The sequence below is a fragment of the Heterodontus francisci genome, chromosome 11 (assembly GCF_036365525.1).
Source record: "Heterodontus francisci isolate sHetFra1 chromosome 11, sHetFra1.hap1, whole genome shotgun sequence".
NCBI lineage: Eukaryota > Metazoa > Chordata > Chondrichthyes > Heterodontiformes > Heterodontidae > Heterodontus > Heterodontus francisci.
Window position 1 is genome coordinate 80,019,852 of NC_090381.1, and position 15,961 is coordinate 80,035,812.

Consider the following 15,961-nt stretch of genomic DNA (forward strand, 5'->3'; position numbering starts at 1 on the left):
TGGCCAAGCCATCTCAAGCACAGGTGGCTCAGTAGGGTGTATATGCTGGGGATGTTGGCCGCCTCGAGGACTTCTGCATTGGAGATATGGTCCTGCCAGCTGATGTCAAGGATTCTCCGGAGGCAGCGAAGATGGAATGAGTTGAGACGTCGCTCTTGGCTGACGTACATTGTCCAGGCCTCGCTGCCGTAGAGCAAGGTACTGAGGACACAGGCTTGAAACACTCGGACTTTTATGTTGTGTGTCAGTGCGCCATTTTCCCATACCCTCTTGGCCAGTCTCGACATAGCAGCAGACTTTTTTCCCACGCGCTTGTTGATTTCTGCATCGAGAGACAGGTTATTGGTGATAGTTGAGCCTAGGTAGGAGAACTCTTGAACCACTTCCAGAGTGTGGTCGCCGATATTGATGGATGAAGCATTTCTGATGTCCTGTTCCATGATGTTTGTTTTCTTGAGGCTGATGGTTAGGCCAAATTCGTTGAAGGCAGCTGCAATCCTGTCCGTGAGTCTCTGCAGACACTCTTCTGTGTTGGATGTTAATGCAGCATCGTCAGCAAAGAGGAGTTCCCTGATGAGGACTTTCCGTATTTTGGTCTTCACTCTAAGATGGGCAAGGTTGAACAACCTGCCATCTGATCTTGTGTGCAGGAAAATTCCTTCTTCTGAAGACTTAAACGCATGCGGGAGCAGCAGTGAGGTAATGATCCCAAACAGTGTAGGTGCGAGAACACAGCCCTGCTTCACACCACTCAGGATAGGAAAGGGATCTGATGAGGCACTGCTATGCTAAATTGTGCTTTTCATATTGTCGTGGAATGAGGTGATGATACTTAGTAGCTTTGGTGGACATCCGATCTTTGCTAATAGTCTGAAGAGACCACGTCTGCTGACGAGGTCAAAGGCTTTGGTGAGATCAATGAAAGCAACGTAGAGGGGCATCTGTTCGTGGCATTTCTCCTGTAGCTGGCGAAGGGAGAACGGCATGTCAATGGTGGATCTCTCTGCTCGAAAGCCGCACTGTGCCTCAGGGTAGACATGCTCAGCCAGCTTCTGGAGTCTGTTTAAAACGACTCGAGCGAAGACTTTCCCCACTATGCTGAGCAGGGAGATTCCCAGTAGTTGTTGCAGTCACCACGGTCACCCTTGTTGTTAGAGGGTGATGACATTGGCATCGCGCATGTCCTGTGGTACTGCTCCCTCATCCCAGCATAGGCAAAGCAGTTCATGGAGTGCTGAGAGTATAGCAGGCTTGGCATTCTTGATTATTTCAGGGGTAATGCCGTCCTTCCCAGGGGCTTTTCCACTGGCTAGAGCATCAATGGCATGACTGAGTTCCGATTTTGTTGGCTGTTCATCCAGCTCATCAATGACTGGCAGAGACTGGGTTGCATTGAGGGCAGTATCAGTGACAACATTTTCCCTGGAGTACAGTTCTAGGTAGTCCATTTGCTTGCGTTGGTCAGTGATCGTGTCCAGAGTTAGACTTGAGGGGGGCGATCTTCTTGATGGCTGGCCCAAAAGCTCTCAATGCCATCATACATTCCTCTGATGTTTCTGGTGTCGGAGGCCAGCTGAATACGACTGCACAGGTGTTGCCAGTAGTCATTTGCACAGCGCCTGGCTGTTCTTTGTGCAGCACTTCTGGCTACTTTCAGTGCTACGGATGTTAACTCGCTGGGGGCTTTCTTGTAGTTCAACAGCACAGTACGCTTAGCGGCTATGACAGGATCAAGTTCTTCAAAGTGAGATTGAAACCAGTCTGCATTCTGCTTCTCACGTTTGCCAAAGGTGGTCATTGCTGAGTCACAGATGGCATCTCTGATGTGGGCCCACTTCGTCTCTGCATCCCCTGCAGGAGTGTTTTGAAGGGCTTTTTCAAGTGAATTTAGAAACTTATTTAACAGCTGTGGATAAGAAATTCTGTTAGCATTGATGTGCAGGCGGCCCTTCTTCTTGGAATGATGTAGGTTTGAGTCTAACTTTGCTGCACACCAGGGAGCGGTCAGCATCGCAGTCCGCACTGTGGAAGCTGCGTGTGATCTGGACACTGTTTAAGGAGGCTCGCCTTGTGACGGTGAGGTCCAGCTGGTGCCAACGACATGATCTTGGGTGCCTCCATGAAACCCGGTGACAGGGTTTAGTATGAAAGAACGAGTTGGTGATGCAGAGGTTGTGATAGGTACACAACTCCAGCAGTCTCTGTCCATTCTCATTCATCCTTCCAATGTCATAATGCCCAAGGCAGGAGGGCCATGAGTCATGGTCGGCCCCAACCCTGGCGTTAAAGTCCCCCAGCAGGAACTAACGTTCAGTAACAGGAATGCTACTAATGATATTATGGAGTTCCTCATAGAACTGGTCTTTAACTTCAGGTGGGGAGCACAGTGTTGGAGCATAGATGCTGAGTAGGCATACTGGACCAGAGGCAGTGAGCAGTCGAATGGACTGTATGCATTCCGAGCCATTTGAAGGTGGCTCTATCATGCTGAGCAAAGAGTTTCTGAAGGTAAAGCCCACTCCATGCTGTCTTGGTTCTTCAGCATGGTTGAGATCCTAAATGAGTACTTTGTATCCGCCTTCACTGAAGAGGATGCTGGCGATGTCTCAGTAAAGGCGGACAGAGAAATTGGATAGGATAATAGATATAGGAAGTATTAAAAGGTTGGGATACATCCAAGGTTGCTGAACGAAGTATGGGTGGAAATAGCAAAGGCTCTTACTACCATACGAATTAGGAGAAGTAGGCCATTCGTCCCCTTGAGCCTGCTCCGCCATTCAATAAGATCATGGCTGATCGGTTTGATTCAAATTCGACACTTCCATCTACCCACGATAATCTTTGATTCCCTTGCCCAAGAATCTAAGTACCTCCGCCTTAAAAATATTCAATGGCCCCACCTCCACCACCTTCTAAGACAGAGAATTCCAAAGTCACACAACCCTCAGAGAAAAAAACTTCTCATCTCTGTCCTAAAAGGGTGACCCCTAATTTTAAAACAGTACCCCCTAGATCTGGACTCACCCACAAGAGGAAACATCCTTTCCACATCCACCGTGTCAAGACCATTCAGGATCTCATACACTTTAAACAAGTCTCCCCTCACTCTTCTAAACTCCAGTGAAAACCTTTTCTCATAAGACAACCTGCTCATTCCAGGCATCAATTTAGTAAACCTCCTCCGAACCGCCTCCAATGCCTTTACGTCCTTCCTTAAATAAGGAGACCAAAACTGCACACAGCATTCGAGATGTGGTTTCACCAATGCCCTGTATAACTGAAGCATCACATCCTTACTTACATTTTTAATTCCTTTCGTAATAAAGGATAGCATTCCATTAGACTTCATTATTACTTGCTGTACCTGCATACTAACTTTGTGATTCACGCACTACAACACATAGATCCCTGTGCAACCCGGAATTCTGCAGTCGTTCTCCTTTTAAGTAACACTCTGCTTTTTTAATCTTCCTGCCAAAGTGAACAACTTCACATTTTCCCACAATATACTCCTGCCAGATTTTTGCCCACTCACTCAACCTCTGTCAGAAACCTCATGTCCTCTTCACAACATACTTTCCTACCTATTTTGCGTCATGTGCAAATTTAGGTACCATGCCATCGCTCCCCTCATCAATTGATAGAAATTGTAAAAAGTTGAGGCCCCAGCACAGACCAGTGGGACTCCACTCATCACATCCTGCCAATCAAAAAAGGACCCATTTATGCATACTCTTGTTTTCAGCCAGCCAGCCAATCTTCTATCCATGCTATGTTACCCCTACACCCCGAGATTCTACTTTGTTTAATAACCTTTTATGTGGCACCTTGTCAAATGCCTTCTGGAAATACAAGTCCAGTATGTCATGCGCTCCCCTTTATCCACAGCGCACGTTACTCCTTCAAAGGACTCCAATAAATTGGTCAGACATGAATTCTCTTTCACAAAACCATGCTGACTATTGCAGATTACCTTGAATTTTTCTAAGTGCCCAGCTATAGCCTCCTTAAATGATCGATTCAAAAACCTTCCCCATGACAGACATCAAGCTAACTGACCTATAGTTGCCTGCTTTCTGCCTCCCCTTCTTGAATAGAGGGGTTATATTTGCTACTTTCCAGTCTGATGGAACCTTTCCAAAATCTAACAAATTTTGAAAAATTAACACCAACGCATCTACTACCTCATTAGCCACCTCTTTTAAGACCCTAGGATGAAGCCCATCAGGACCCGGAAACTTGTCAGCCCACAGCTCCATCAGTTTGTTTAGTACTGCTTCCCTGGTGATTGTAATTTCACCAATTTCCCCTCTTCCTTCCACCTCCTGATTTACAGCTATTACTGGAATGTTTTTGTATCCTCTATAGAGTTAGAGTTATACAGCATAGAAACAGGCCCTTCAGTCCATCGTGTCTGTGCTGGCCATCAAGCAACTATCTATTCTAATCCCATTTTCCAGCACTTGGCCCGTAGCCTTGTATGCTATGGCGTTTCAAGTGCTCGTCTAAATACTTAAGTGCTGTGAGGGTTCCTGCCTCAACCACCCCTTCAGGTAGTGTGTTTCAGATTCCAACCACCCTCTGGGTGAAACATTTTTTTCCTTAAATCCCCTCTAAACCTCCTGCCCCTTTCCTTAAATCTATGCCCCCTGGTTATTGATCCCTCTGCTAATGGAAAAAGTTTCTTCCCATCTATCCTATCAATGCCCCTCATAATTTTGTATACCTCAAATCAGGTCCCCCCTCAACTTTCTCTGCTCCAAGGAAAACAACCCTAGCCTCCCCTTGCCTCACAGAACAGCCTGGGATATATCTCATCTAGGCCTGGGGATTTATATACTTTTAAGCCCACTAAGACAGATAATACTTCCTTCCTTTCACTGCTAATTTGTTCAAGTATATCACAATCCCCCTCCCTGATTTCTACATCACCCTTCTCCATAGTGAACACAGATGAAAAGTAATCATTTAAAACCTCACCTATGTCCTCTGGCTCCACACAGATTGCCACTTTGGTCCCTAATAGGCCCTATTTTTTTCCTGGTTATCCTTATGCCCTTAATATACTTATAAGCTGCCTTGGGGTTTTCCTTTATCTTGCCCGCCAGTATTTTTTCATGTCCCCTCTTCGCTCTCCTAATTACTTTTTTTTTCTTTTGAAGTACCCCCCTACACTTTCTATACCCGTTTAGGGCCTCCGCTGTTTTCAGCGCTTTGAATCTGCCATAAACCTCCTTTTTTTCCTTATCCAATCCTCTATATCCCTTGACATCCAGGGTTCCCTGGACTTGTTGGTCCTACCCTTCACCTTTACGGGAACATGTTGGCCCTGAACTCTCACTATTTCCTTTTTGAATGACTCCCACTGGTCTGATGTAGACTTTCCTACAAGGAGCTGCTCCCAGTCCACTTTGGCCAGATCCTGTTTTGTCATATTGAAATCCGCCTTCCGCCAATTCAGTACTTTTATTTCCGGTCCCTCTTTGTCCTTTTCCATAACTACCTTAGTGAAGACAGAAGCAAAATATTTGTTCATTTCATCCGCCATTTCCTTATTATATAATAATTTCCCATTCTCATTCTCTAGAGGACCAACACTCACTTTACTTACTCTTTTCCTTTTTAAATACCTATAGAAACTCATGCTATCAGTTTTTACATTTCTAGCTAGCTTCCCCTCAAACAATCTTCCAATTCTCCGTGGATATGGGAGCAGTACGAGAAGACTGGAGGGTTGCAAATATTACACCTCAGTTCAAAAAGAGGGGGATAAAGCTGCTAACTACAGGCCAATCTACAATGCCACTGTTGGAGATACTTTTAAAGACCACAATCTGGGTCACTTGAACAAACAAGCGTTAATAACTGACAAACAATCTGCATTTGTTAAAGACAAATCTTGTCTGACAAACTCAATTTTTGTTTTAAGGGATCAGTATTAGACTATTGCTCTTTTCGATATACATTAATAACCTGGACTTGGATATAAAAGGCATAATTTCAAAGTTTACAGATGACACACACCTCAAATGTACTAAACAGTGAGCAGGACATAAGCAGACAAAACTTAACGCAGAGAAGAGTGAAGTGATGCATTTTGGAAGGCTGAGGTGAAGCAATATAAACTAAATGGCACAATTTTATAGGGGGCGCAGAAACAGACACGCTTGGGGCTTTATAAATAGAGTTCTGATAAGAGTAAATAAGGTGAAACTGTTTCCACCAGCAGGGGAGGGGTCGACAGCCAGAGGACAGATTTAAAGGCAATTGGCAAAAGAATCAGACATGAATTTTTTTCGCAGCCAATTTAAATCTGGTTGCACTGCCCGAAAGGGTGCAGGAAGCACAGTGAATAGCAACTTTCAAAGAGGAATTGGATATATACTGGAAGGAGCGGGGTGGGGGGGGGAAAAGAGAGTGGAAGAGAAAGAGAACTGCATTGCATTGGGATTAATTGGACAGCTCTTTCAAAAAGCCGACAGACATGATGGGCCAAATGGTGTCCTTCTGTGCTGCAAGATTCTACATGTAGCCCGAGGTTCCACTGCCTGTATCCATGCAATCCAAGGTAGGAAGTTTGTGAACACCAATCTGCTATACCAGTTTACAACAGAAATTAAGCATTTACAAGGAAAACTGGAAATTTTGAACACATTTATACAATAAAGTGAACACTATACAAGCATTAAGAGCAAGTATGACAATATGATGCTGATTTATTGCCCCCTTTAGGTCAACATTTATTGCTCATGCCTTTTTGCCCTTGAACTGAATGGCTTGCTAGGCCACTTCAGAAAGCATTTTGTCAACCACATTGCTGTGGGTCTGGCGTCACATGTAGGCCAGACTAGGTAAGGATTGCAGATTTCCATCCCTAAAGGGCATTAGTGAACTTGATGGGTTTTTACAACAATCGACAATGGTTTCATGGTCACCATTAGACTAGTGTTTTTTTCAAATTCCAGATTTATTAATCGAATTCAAATTTCACCATCTGCCATAGTGGGATTCAAACTCATGTTCCAGAGCATTAGCCTGGGCTCTGGATTACTAGTCGTGATATTACCACTATGCCAGTGTCTCCCCATTATCCTATGATATTCCAAACTACACTGCACACAACAATTTTCACCCACTACTTCGCCACATTGTAGGCAGCTACAAAATCAATTACCTTATTTGAACAACATATTTGCATTTTGCTGTGTAAATATATACTGGATTGAGCAGATTCACTAAATTGTTCTCGTTCTGGTAACTCATGATCAAGGTTTCTACAAAAATGTATTCATTTACGGGAACTGGGCGTCACAGGCAAAGCCAGAATTTATTGCCCATCACATCTTGCCCTCGAGTAGCTGGTGGCAACAACTGAGTGGCTTGTTAGCCCATTTCAGCTGTTAAGAGTCAATCACATTGCTGTGGGTCTGGAAACACGTACAGCCCTGATTGGGTAAGGGCGGTAGATTTCATTCCCTAAAAAGACATTAGTGAACCAGTTAGGTTTTTAATGATATTCTGGTAGTTTCATGGTCACTCGCTTTTTATTTCAGACTTCAATTAAATTCCCAAACTGGCATGGTGGGATTTGAACACACATCTCCAGATTAGACTAGGCCTCTGGATTACTAATCCAACAACACAACTGTAATTATGTACGTGACAAGGTGCGGAAAGGACAGAATAATTTCACCAAATATTAGGAGAGATAATTTCCTCAATACTCTTTTCTAGATTAACATTTACAACTTACCACAGAGAAAAGAAAATGTGAAAGCAGAATGCAATATAAAAAAATACACAAAAGCATCCCAAACTCATTCAATTCTACTCTAAAAAGCTAAATTCATCTTAGATCATTTTATAAGAAATTAAGTTATTTACCATAACAGCAGCATCAATTTCCTTCTGTTTTTTGTCTATTACAGCATCATCATCTTTGTCTTTTTCAAACTCCTTCTGACATCGGTTTAATAGCAACTTGCGGAAATTTACAGTTGCTCCAGGTTTATCTGGTATTGGAACTTTGAGCTGTTAAAAGTATAGCAGTAAGTTACCTTTTGAAAAAATAATTGAGGAAAGGAGGAAACCAAATATGACTGTGCATACTATGTATGCATGGCTTTTAACTCCAAATTTAGCTTAAACTGTTTTACAATTTACATGTACACGTCCTATACAATGTACAACAGATAGTGTATTAAAATACCAACATTTCAGCAACACCTGGTAATACAGTTCTGCTGCCTAATCTATACTGATCAAACACTTTAGTTCATAATCTTCAAGCAGCCACATTCTGTATTTCAAAACATGCTCACCAGGCAGCTCAGACTTACGGAATAGCACATTATATGGCAACAATATTTCAAATCCTCTGACAGATCACAGATTATCTATGGCCCAAACATACCCGAATACCTCAGGCAGAATGTACACTTCACAGCTAAGAAACACATGGATCAGCAGCTTAATATGTTTCAATTAATGTACACGTTTCAGCTAGCAAGTATGTTAATTCAGTGTTTTCAAATTTCTGAAATTATCAATTACTGCTGGCATCATTCTAAAATAGCAGTAGGAGTTACAGAGCACTTACTGTTGTAAGACAGCGGCACATGTTGGCATAGGCAACAGAGAAGTTTGGTTCAGAAATAGCTTTTTCAAAGACCAGGTCAATTACTCCCTTTAATCGCTCTTCATTGTCAATTGTCAATTCTGCCACCTGTTTCATCAACTGCTGGAACATCTGGGGTGTCAGCTTGTTCAAAATACTGCGTACCTTTCGGAACAGCTCCTAAGCAATGAAACACAAAAGGTGCAATGAGTATTAACACTGCTTTTATACATGCATAAGGATGTGTGCGATCACAAATATAGGAATCTCAGCATTCCAACTAAGCATTCGTGAAGCCAGTTTCTGCATTAGTACATTACTCAGTTTGTAGGTATTATACTGCAGTCTATTACTTGCATATTGTGGAAGAAAGCACCAATTCCTCATACTGCCTGATCATGAGTTTCGCACTGTTGGGGGGGGGGGGGAAAGAGGTGGAATGTAACTAACTTCATGATCATATATCTTATTTTTACCTCTAGCAATTTGTGGTCAAATAAAGACTTCAAAATGATAGGACACCGGCTCACATTTCTCATTTCAGCAAGTTCTTGACCTCAACAAAAGCCAGACATTTCTCTGGTGTGGAATTGAAATGGGGGCAGGGAGAAAGAAAGAGGGGCTGGAGGGGGGATATTTCCCCCCCCCAATCTTTGTACATGTTCATAACACACTTTTCAGAGCCTTCAGAGCAAATCACACAAAGACACCCAGCAAAAGGAAAAGTAATAAAAATTACCTTGCTAAAAAAAGATATGCTCACATTAAAGGATTTCAGTTTTGTTCAACTAACAAGATAAACTCAAGGCACAGTCTCAATCATGGACAGAGTAAAATTTGCACCATAAACTTAAAACAGGCACTCAAATGAACCCAAGTGGCCCAATAAAGCCAATTTTAATTTAAAAATTAATGTTTATAAATTGCTGGTGAGAACCAAGTCGTCATCCAAACCACACCTATTTTTTTTAAATGAGTTTCTAATCCAGAAATTTTCCCCCTACAGTAATCTGTCAAATAAGTGAGCAAAAAGAAAACCAACATGATCTCACATCTTTTAAGAGATGATTAGCTTTCCATTACATTGGGCTATGAACCAAAATCAACGTCATTATGGGTCTACCATCATTAAAAACTCTCGCCGAAAATCTGTTTGGGGGGCTGGGGGGGGGGGAGGAAACATTTCGAAGTCATTCCATTGACTTCAATGGGAGTTGATGCAATGAGTCATGGACCACTGCCAACTGAACATGTGGCAGTACCAAGCCAGTAAGTGGTTTCTCCTAACCAGGTAGTTCCAAATCAACGCACAGGCAGCTAAAAGAAACATAGACTGGTGAAATTGTATGTCCCCACTAGTGCAAAACCAACATAAAAACAAAAGGAGAAGGATAATAGTGTAGTTTCTGTAGAAAAAGGAGTGAATTTGCACAAAGTGCTACTCAGATCTTTTCTTCTTTCAGCCCATATTCCAGGACACATATGCAAGATTTGTTTGAGGCTCAATACTCTATGAGATATGGTTTTAATTTACATGCCACATCACACTGCCAAAATGAGATTCGGGATGCCAAGAATACAAAACCAAACTGCATTTGTGCAAGATTTACACGAGCAGTTGTTTGGAAGCTACAATGCAATTTAAAGGCACTGCACTTGTCCCAAGACCTACACAGGGCAACTAGCATGAAAACGATCCCTCCATACAAGTAATGGCTAAAGTTCACCATCAGCTCAGCCAATCTGTGGCCAGATGCAAGACCTGACAATACCCAGCTGTCAAACACTAACAGGGGCTATATATGGTGCCTTTGATTGCATCTCCTGCACAAATGCAATTCAGTATAAATGGATACTTAAATTTAAAAAAAGACAAGGCTCATTTTATTACTACAACATGCATTTATATAACAAACAGAAAAGCACCTCAAAATATCAAATCTAGAAAATGGTCATCAGATATTGAATTAATGCAAGCACAAAGTAACGCAACTGTTAACAACTTAGAATTTCAGTTTTATTTAATTCCAGTTTTGTACATTGCACTCATTAATGCAGTAATAATCACACTCACTTGTAATCTGTTCTATATAACTCCTGGACAAAACACAAGACGTAGTTTCCAGGAAAGGTGACAGGGCTTCCTCCGAGTGGTGTTCAACATGGAGTAGTACTGACTCATCAGCTGAGGGAGGGCGGTAGGTGGTAATCAGCAGGAGGTTTCCTTGCCCATGTTTGACCTGATGCCATGAGACTTCATGGAGTCTGGAGTCAATGTTGAGGACTTCCAGGGCAACTCCCTCCCAAATGTATACCACTGTGCTGCCCCTCTGCTGGGTCTGTCCTGCTGGTGGGACAGGACATACCCGGGGATGGTGATGGCAGTGCCTGGGACATTGTCTGCAAGGTACGATTCTGTGAGTATGACTTTGTCAGGCTGTTGCTTGACTAGTCTGTGGGACAGCTCTCCCATCTTTGGCACAAACCTCCAGATGTTAGTAAGGGGTACTCAGCAGGGACGACAAGGCAGGGTTTGCTGCTGGCGTTTCTGGTGCCTAGGTCGATGCTGGGTGGTCCGTCCGATTTCTTTTTTTATTGACTACGTAGCAGTTTGATACGACGGAGTGGCCTGCTAGGTCATTTCAGAGGGCATGCAAGAATCAACATTGTTGTGGGTCTGGAGTCACATGTAAGCCAGACCAGGCAAGGACAGCAGATTTCCTTCCCTAAAAGGACATTAGTGAACCAGATGGGTTTTTACAACAATCGACAATGGTTTCATGGCCATTAGACTAGCTATTTGTTTTAATTCCAGATTTATTAATTGAATTCAAATTCCACCTTCTGCTGTGGTGAGATTCAAACCCATGCCCCCAGAGCAATACCCTGGGTCTCTGGGTTACTAATCCAGTGACAATACCACTACGCCACTGCCTCCCCCTTTAAGCCTTTTGCACTAAGACTATCCCAGTTAATACTGGGGAAGTTGAAATCCCCTATTACCCTATTATTTTTCCCTCCCTCGATGAAAACTTATCTTAAAAACCTCTAGGAGGTCATTTTTTTAACTCTCTCTGCTCCAAAGGAGAAGAGTCCTAACTTTTTCCAACAATGCCCACATCCTGCGAATGAATAAAAAAAATCTCTATCATCCTGATCAAAACTTCCCTCTCTTTAGTCTAACCTTCATATCACATACTTCCTTTGTGAAGACAGATGCAAAATGTTCATTTATTACTTCTGCCCTGTCTTTTGCCTCTACATGAAGATTTCCCTTTGTGTCCTTATTAGGCCCAACTTATTCCATAACAAACCACTACACTTTATATGCCAATAAAATATTTTAGAATTCAAATTAATGTTGTCCACTAATCTTTTCTCTTTGCCTCCTGTATTAACTTTTACAATTCACTCCTGTACTTCCCATAATCTTACTGCTTAATAACTGAATCTTGCTCCAGACATTTGTAATAAGCCTCTTTTTCCTGTTTTATTTTTATTTTTTTTTAAACTTTTATTTCCTTTCCCCTCCAGAGCACATTAACTTTGAATTCTCTACCTTCCCCCTTCAAAAGGAATATATCTAGTTTGTACGCTAGCTTTCACTCAATGCCCTCCATTGCTCATTATTGCTTTACCTTGCCTTTTTCAATCCACTTGTGCTAGGTCCCTTCTTAAATCACTGAAACCAGCTTTTCTGCTGTTAAGCATTTTTATCTTCAATATTTACCAGTCTCTTTCCAGAATTACTTTGCACTGAATTATGATGAGGTCACTGTTAGTTACATGATCTCTGATTGTAACTTGCCCTACTTCATTTTCCAGATCCAACACTACTGCCTTCCTTGTTTTGACTGGAGACATATTGATAAGTTCTCCCATGCACATAAATTCGTCTTCCCCATCCTCAGTACTATTCTATTTTAGTCTTATCCTAATAGTACTACTTCATTTTTATTACAAATGTTGAAATTTGTTAACATATGTGCTCATCTGTCTAATGATCAGGCTCTCTTAGCTTAATTAGTACAACTCACCCTTTATACAACACAAAACAACCAGTAAGTTATGCTTCCCAACATCAGTCATCCAACCAGTCTAACAAATTAATTCCTAACTGACCTCCTAATTCTCCGGGTTTAGCGAAAGCTTGCCTTTTAAGCAGTTTTTAAAAAACTGACTACCTGCATCTCTGCCTTATTAAAAAAAATTGTAACAGTTCACAGCTGGAAGGGATCAATGAGGTGTTTACCCATTGCAGACAGGAGCTCAAATTGAGGATCCGAGTCTATAGAGAAACATCAATACATAGCTCATTAGCATTTTCACCATCATCCCAGTGCCATTTTGTGAATACAATTTGCTTTAAAACTACAACATTTAAAAGTAACTTTTCCAATTCACTCTTTAGAAATATCACTGAACAGTCCAAAATCCTGCCAAATGGTTACCTGCGTTATCATATCTGGGTCATCCTCCTCAGTTGGTTTCTTTACGGAAGGTTTCCAGGCATGTTCTGCCTTCTTAAGTTGTATGTCATCATTTAGAGAAACAGTTGCAATAATTTTGCGTGGTTCTTTCCTTTGGCCTTGCTGAGATCGTCTCGTGCCCACACCTGAAGGCTTGAAAACATTTGAGCATGCATGCGATTGGTCTTTCAGGAAAACATATGCATGGTTACTCTGGCACCAAATACATAATTCAAATCACTGTATGCAATAAATAGGCAATGCTAAATTTAAGGCAAAATTCCAGAATATAAATGGTAACAAAAATTACACTTATACATTTTTTCTCTTTTAAAGCCAACCATTTAAAACAAGCAATAATGCTCACCATGGTGTAGGATTATGATTAGCTTTATCTCGCCTTGCCTGTCAGCGCCTGTTCAGCATTCAGCCCAAAAGAGGAAGACAGGGCACAGGCAATCAATAACACATCAACCTTTCATCTACTTTTGGAAATGCAACACCCAATCAGGTGGCCAGCCAATTTGTAGTTAGGAAGGTATGAAGCAAGGACAAAAGAAAGAACAGAACAGTGGTGGATGGGACTACAAAACTCACCCAAAGATCAGGAATGGAAAGACTGTCCAGTGATCATGGGCGGTAGGTGTTTTCACATTACAAATGCCTATCTACGTGGTTCAAGGGCTGCTGAGGTCGATGCGACTACGCACCATTACGAGCATCCATGATTAAGATGGAGCACAGAAAAGGAAACTGAAGCAGAGAGGACAGCAGATTTCTACTCAGTGCCAGATAACGGAGGACAGTGAACATACTGGCCCTTGTGTATGATTGCATTAGATATGGAAATTCAGAATTTAACCATGTCTCCAAGCTTCTGAACATGGACAAAAGCAAAGTTAGGAAATACATTTAGGGCATCAGCCTAAGTACTCACATAATACGTTATTCTTCATACCATTTTGTCAACTCGACTTATAGAAATCGCAATTTTGGTACTTTGATAATCTCCATTAAGGTTTAATTTTTCAGCTGTAGGCATCAAGTAATATATACTGCTTTTTACATTGGGAAGAGGGAAGTAAGTAAATTTACAGCACCATCTGTGACATGAGCAACCACAGTATATTGCCATTTAGAACAAAAAGGAACTTGCTCAAGAGTTAACCATATCCCTTTAAACGGTTAATAAGTAAATAAATTTGGTTTCTAAAAATGCTTGGAAATATGCAGTGGAAAGCCACTGTTTTTGGTTAAACATTTAGTTGCTAAGGACAACAAAAGCAGAGTACTGATAAACTGCTACAGAGTTCAGTTTCATCAGTAATACAAACATACATGCCTTTTCAAATGTCACTACCGCTCGAGAAATTAAATGTTAAAATATTACAAGGTGTAAAACTTGGCAAGACACCACCCTGAAATATCAACTGCCGTTAACCACCACTTGATTATAGTTTCCAAAGTCCAACTTACTGGGCCTCTCCCAATTGGTTGTCTTCCTACATTAGCAAAAGGAGGAATGAAGTCTGGGCCACAGTTTATTCCAGTCAGTCTGCTTGGGTCAACTGGACGAAGAGGAGTCTTGTTTGCCTGTAAAATCAAAACACACTTCAAAATCAAACCAAACTAGAACACTTTGTTGACTATTTCTAAATAGAAGATAGAACACATCATTTAGACCCACCTATATAAGTTTATGCTGTGACATTTAAATTTTGAATCTCCCAGTTCCTCAGTCTGTACTGCAGACTCCTTTCCAAATTTTGCTAATTAACTGTTGATGCATCAAATTTTCTTATTTGTTCATTCTTGGGACATGGGCATTGCTGGCAAGACCAGCATTTACTGTCCATCCCTAATAGCCCTTCAGACGGTGGTGGTGAGCCACCGCCTTAAACTGCTGCAAGCCTAGCAGATTGGTACAACTAAGTGGCTTACTCAGCGATTTCAAAAGCCAGTTAAGAGTCCACAACATTGCAGTGGGTCTGGAGTCACAAACGCTAGACTGGTTAAAGACAGCAAATTTCCTTCCTTAAAAGGATAGTACTGAACCAGATGAGTTTTTAAACAATCTGGTAGTTTCATGGTCAACATTGCTGATATCAGCTTTTTAATTCCAGATTTACTATATTAACTGAATTCAAATTCTCCAAATTTATTAGTCCAAGCCTCTGGACTGCTAGTCAACAACATAACCACTATGCTACCATACACAGGAACCCTAAGATAAAGGCCTGCTACCCGACCCAAATCCCAACATGTGTTGGGTTCGGGTCGGGGGACATAGTACTCCAAAGACTCAGTCTGCGCAGTGAGTGTCTCTAGGACGTCATCGCGCTCATGCTGCAGCAGTGAAGCTTCCTTCCACTCCATCCATCCAAAATTGGCAAGTACAGTGAGTGCACTATGGTCGGGTCGGGAGCGGGAAAAAATGGAAGGACTCGGGCTGGGTCGGGTTTTTTTTCCCCCAGACCTGAGCAGGCCTTTACCGTAAGATACAGCCAGAATGTCAATTTGAATGAGGACAAGCAAAATTTGCACATTCTAGCCCCTCCTAACCCCAGACCAAAGATGATAATTCTGACTCAGCAAAGCCATGGGAGATCAACTGGCATAAATTAGACTTTACCTATTATTCCAACTTTTTTTCTACCTGCAAACCTACTTTTAATGATTTTGATTCCTCCACTGTGAAGCAGCTTACCATTTGGGGTATGCCACCTTTTAGATTCACCCTTCCTTGGCCTTCTGAGTCTATTGCTCATCTGCATACTTCACCAGCCTGTCTATGCCCTGCAATCTCGTTCACTCTTAAATTTGTCCTTCCTAACCTACCACGGCCAAACTTCAAAGTTATTATGTGCAAGTCCAA

At 41.9% G+C, this 15,961-nt stretch overlaps 1 protein-coding gene across 15 annotated transcripts in view; it reads right to left on the reverse strand.

Annotated features, from left to right (window-relative positions):
• eif4g1a (eukaryotic translation initiation factor 4 gamma, 1a) overlaps nt 1-15,961 on the reverse strand; it is a 130,817-nt gene that overhangs the window by 24,693 nt on the left and 90,163 nt on the right. For all 15 annotated transcript variants that reach the window (XM_068042306.1, XM_068042316.1, XM_068042313.1 and 12 more), the window contains 4 exons: nt 14,563-14,679; nt 13,069-13,239; nt 8,600-8,797; nt 7,885-8,031 (listed from right to left, as the gene is read on the reverse strand). In XM_068042306.1, the coding sequence (XP_067898407.1) occupies nt 7,885-8,031; nt 8,600-8,797; nt 13,069-13,239; nt 14,563-14,679 (633 nt within the window). The remainder of the gene's footprint in view (nt 1-7,884; nt 8,032-8,599; nt 8,798-13,068; nt 13,240-14,562; nt 14,680-15,961) is intronic.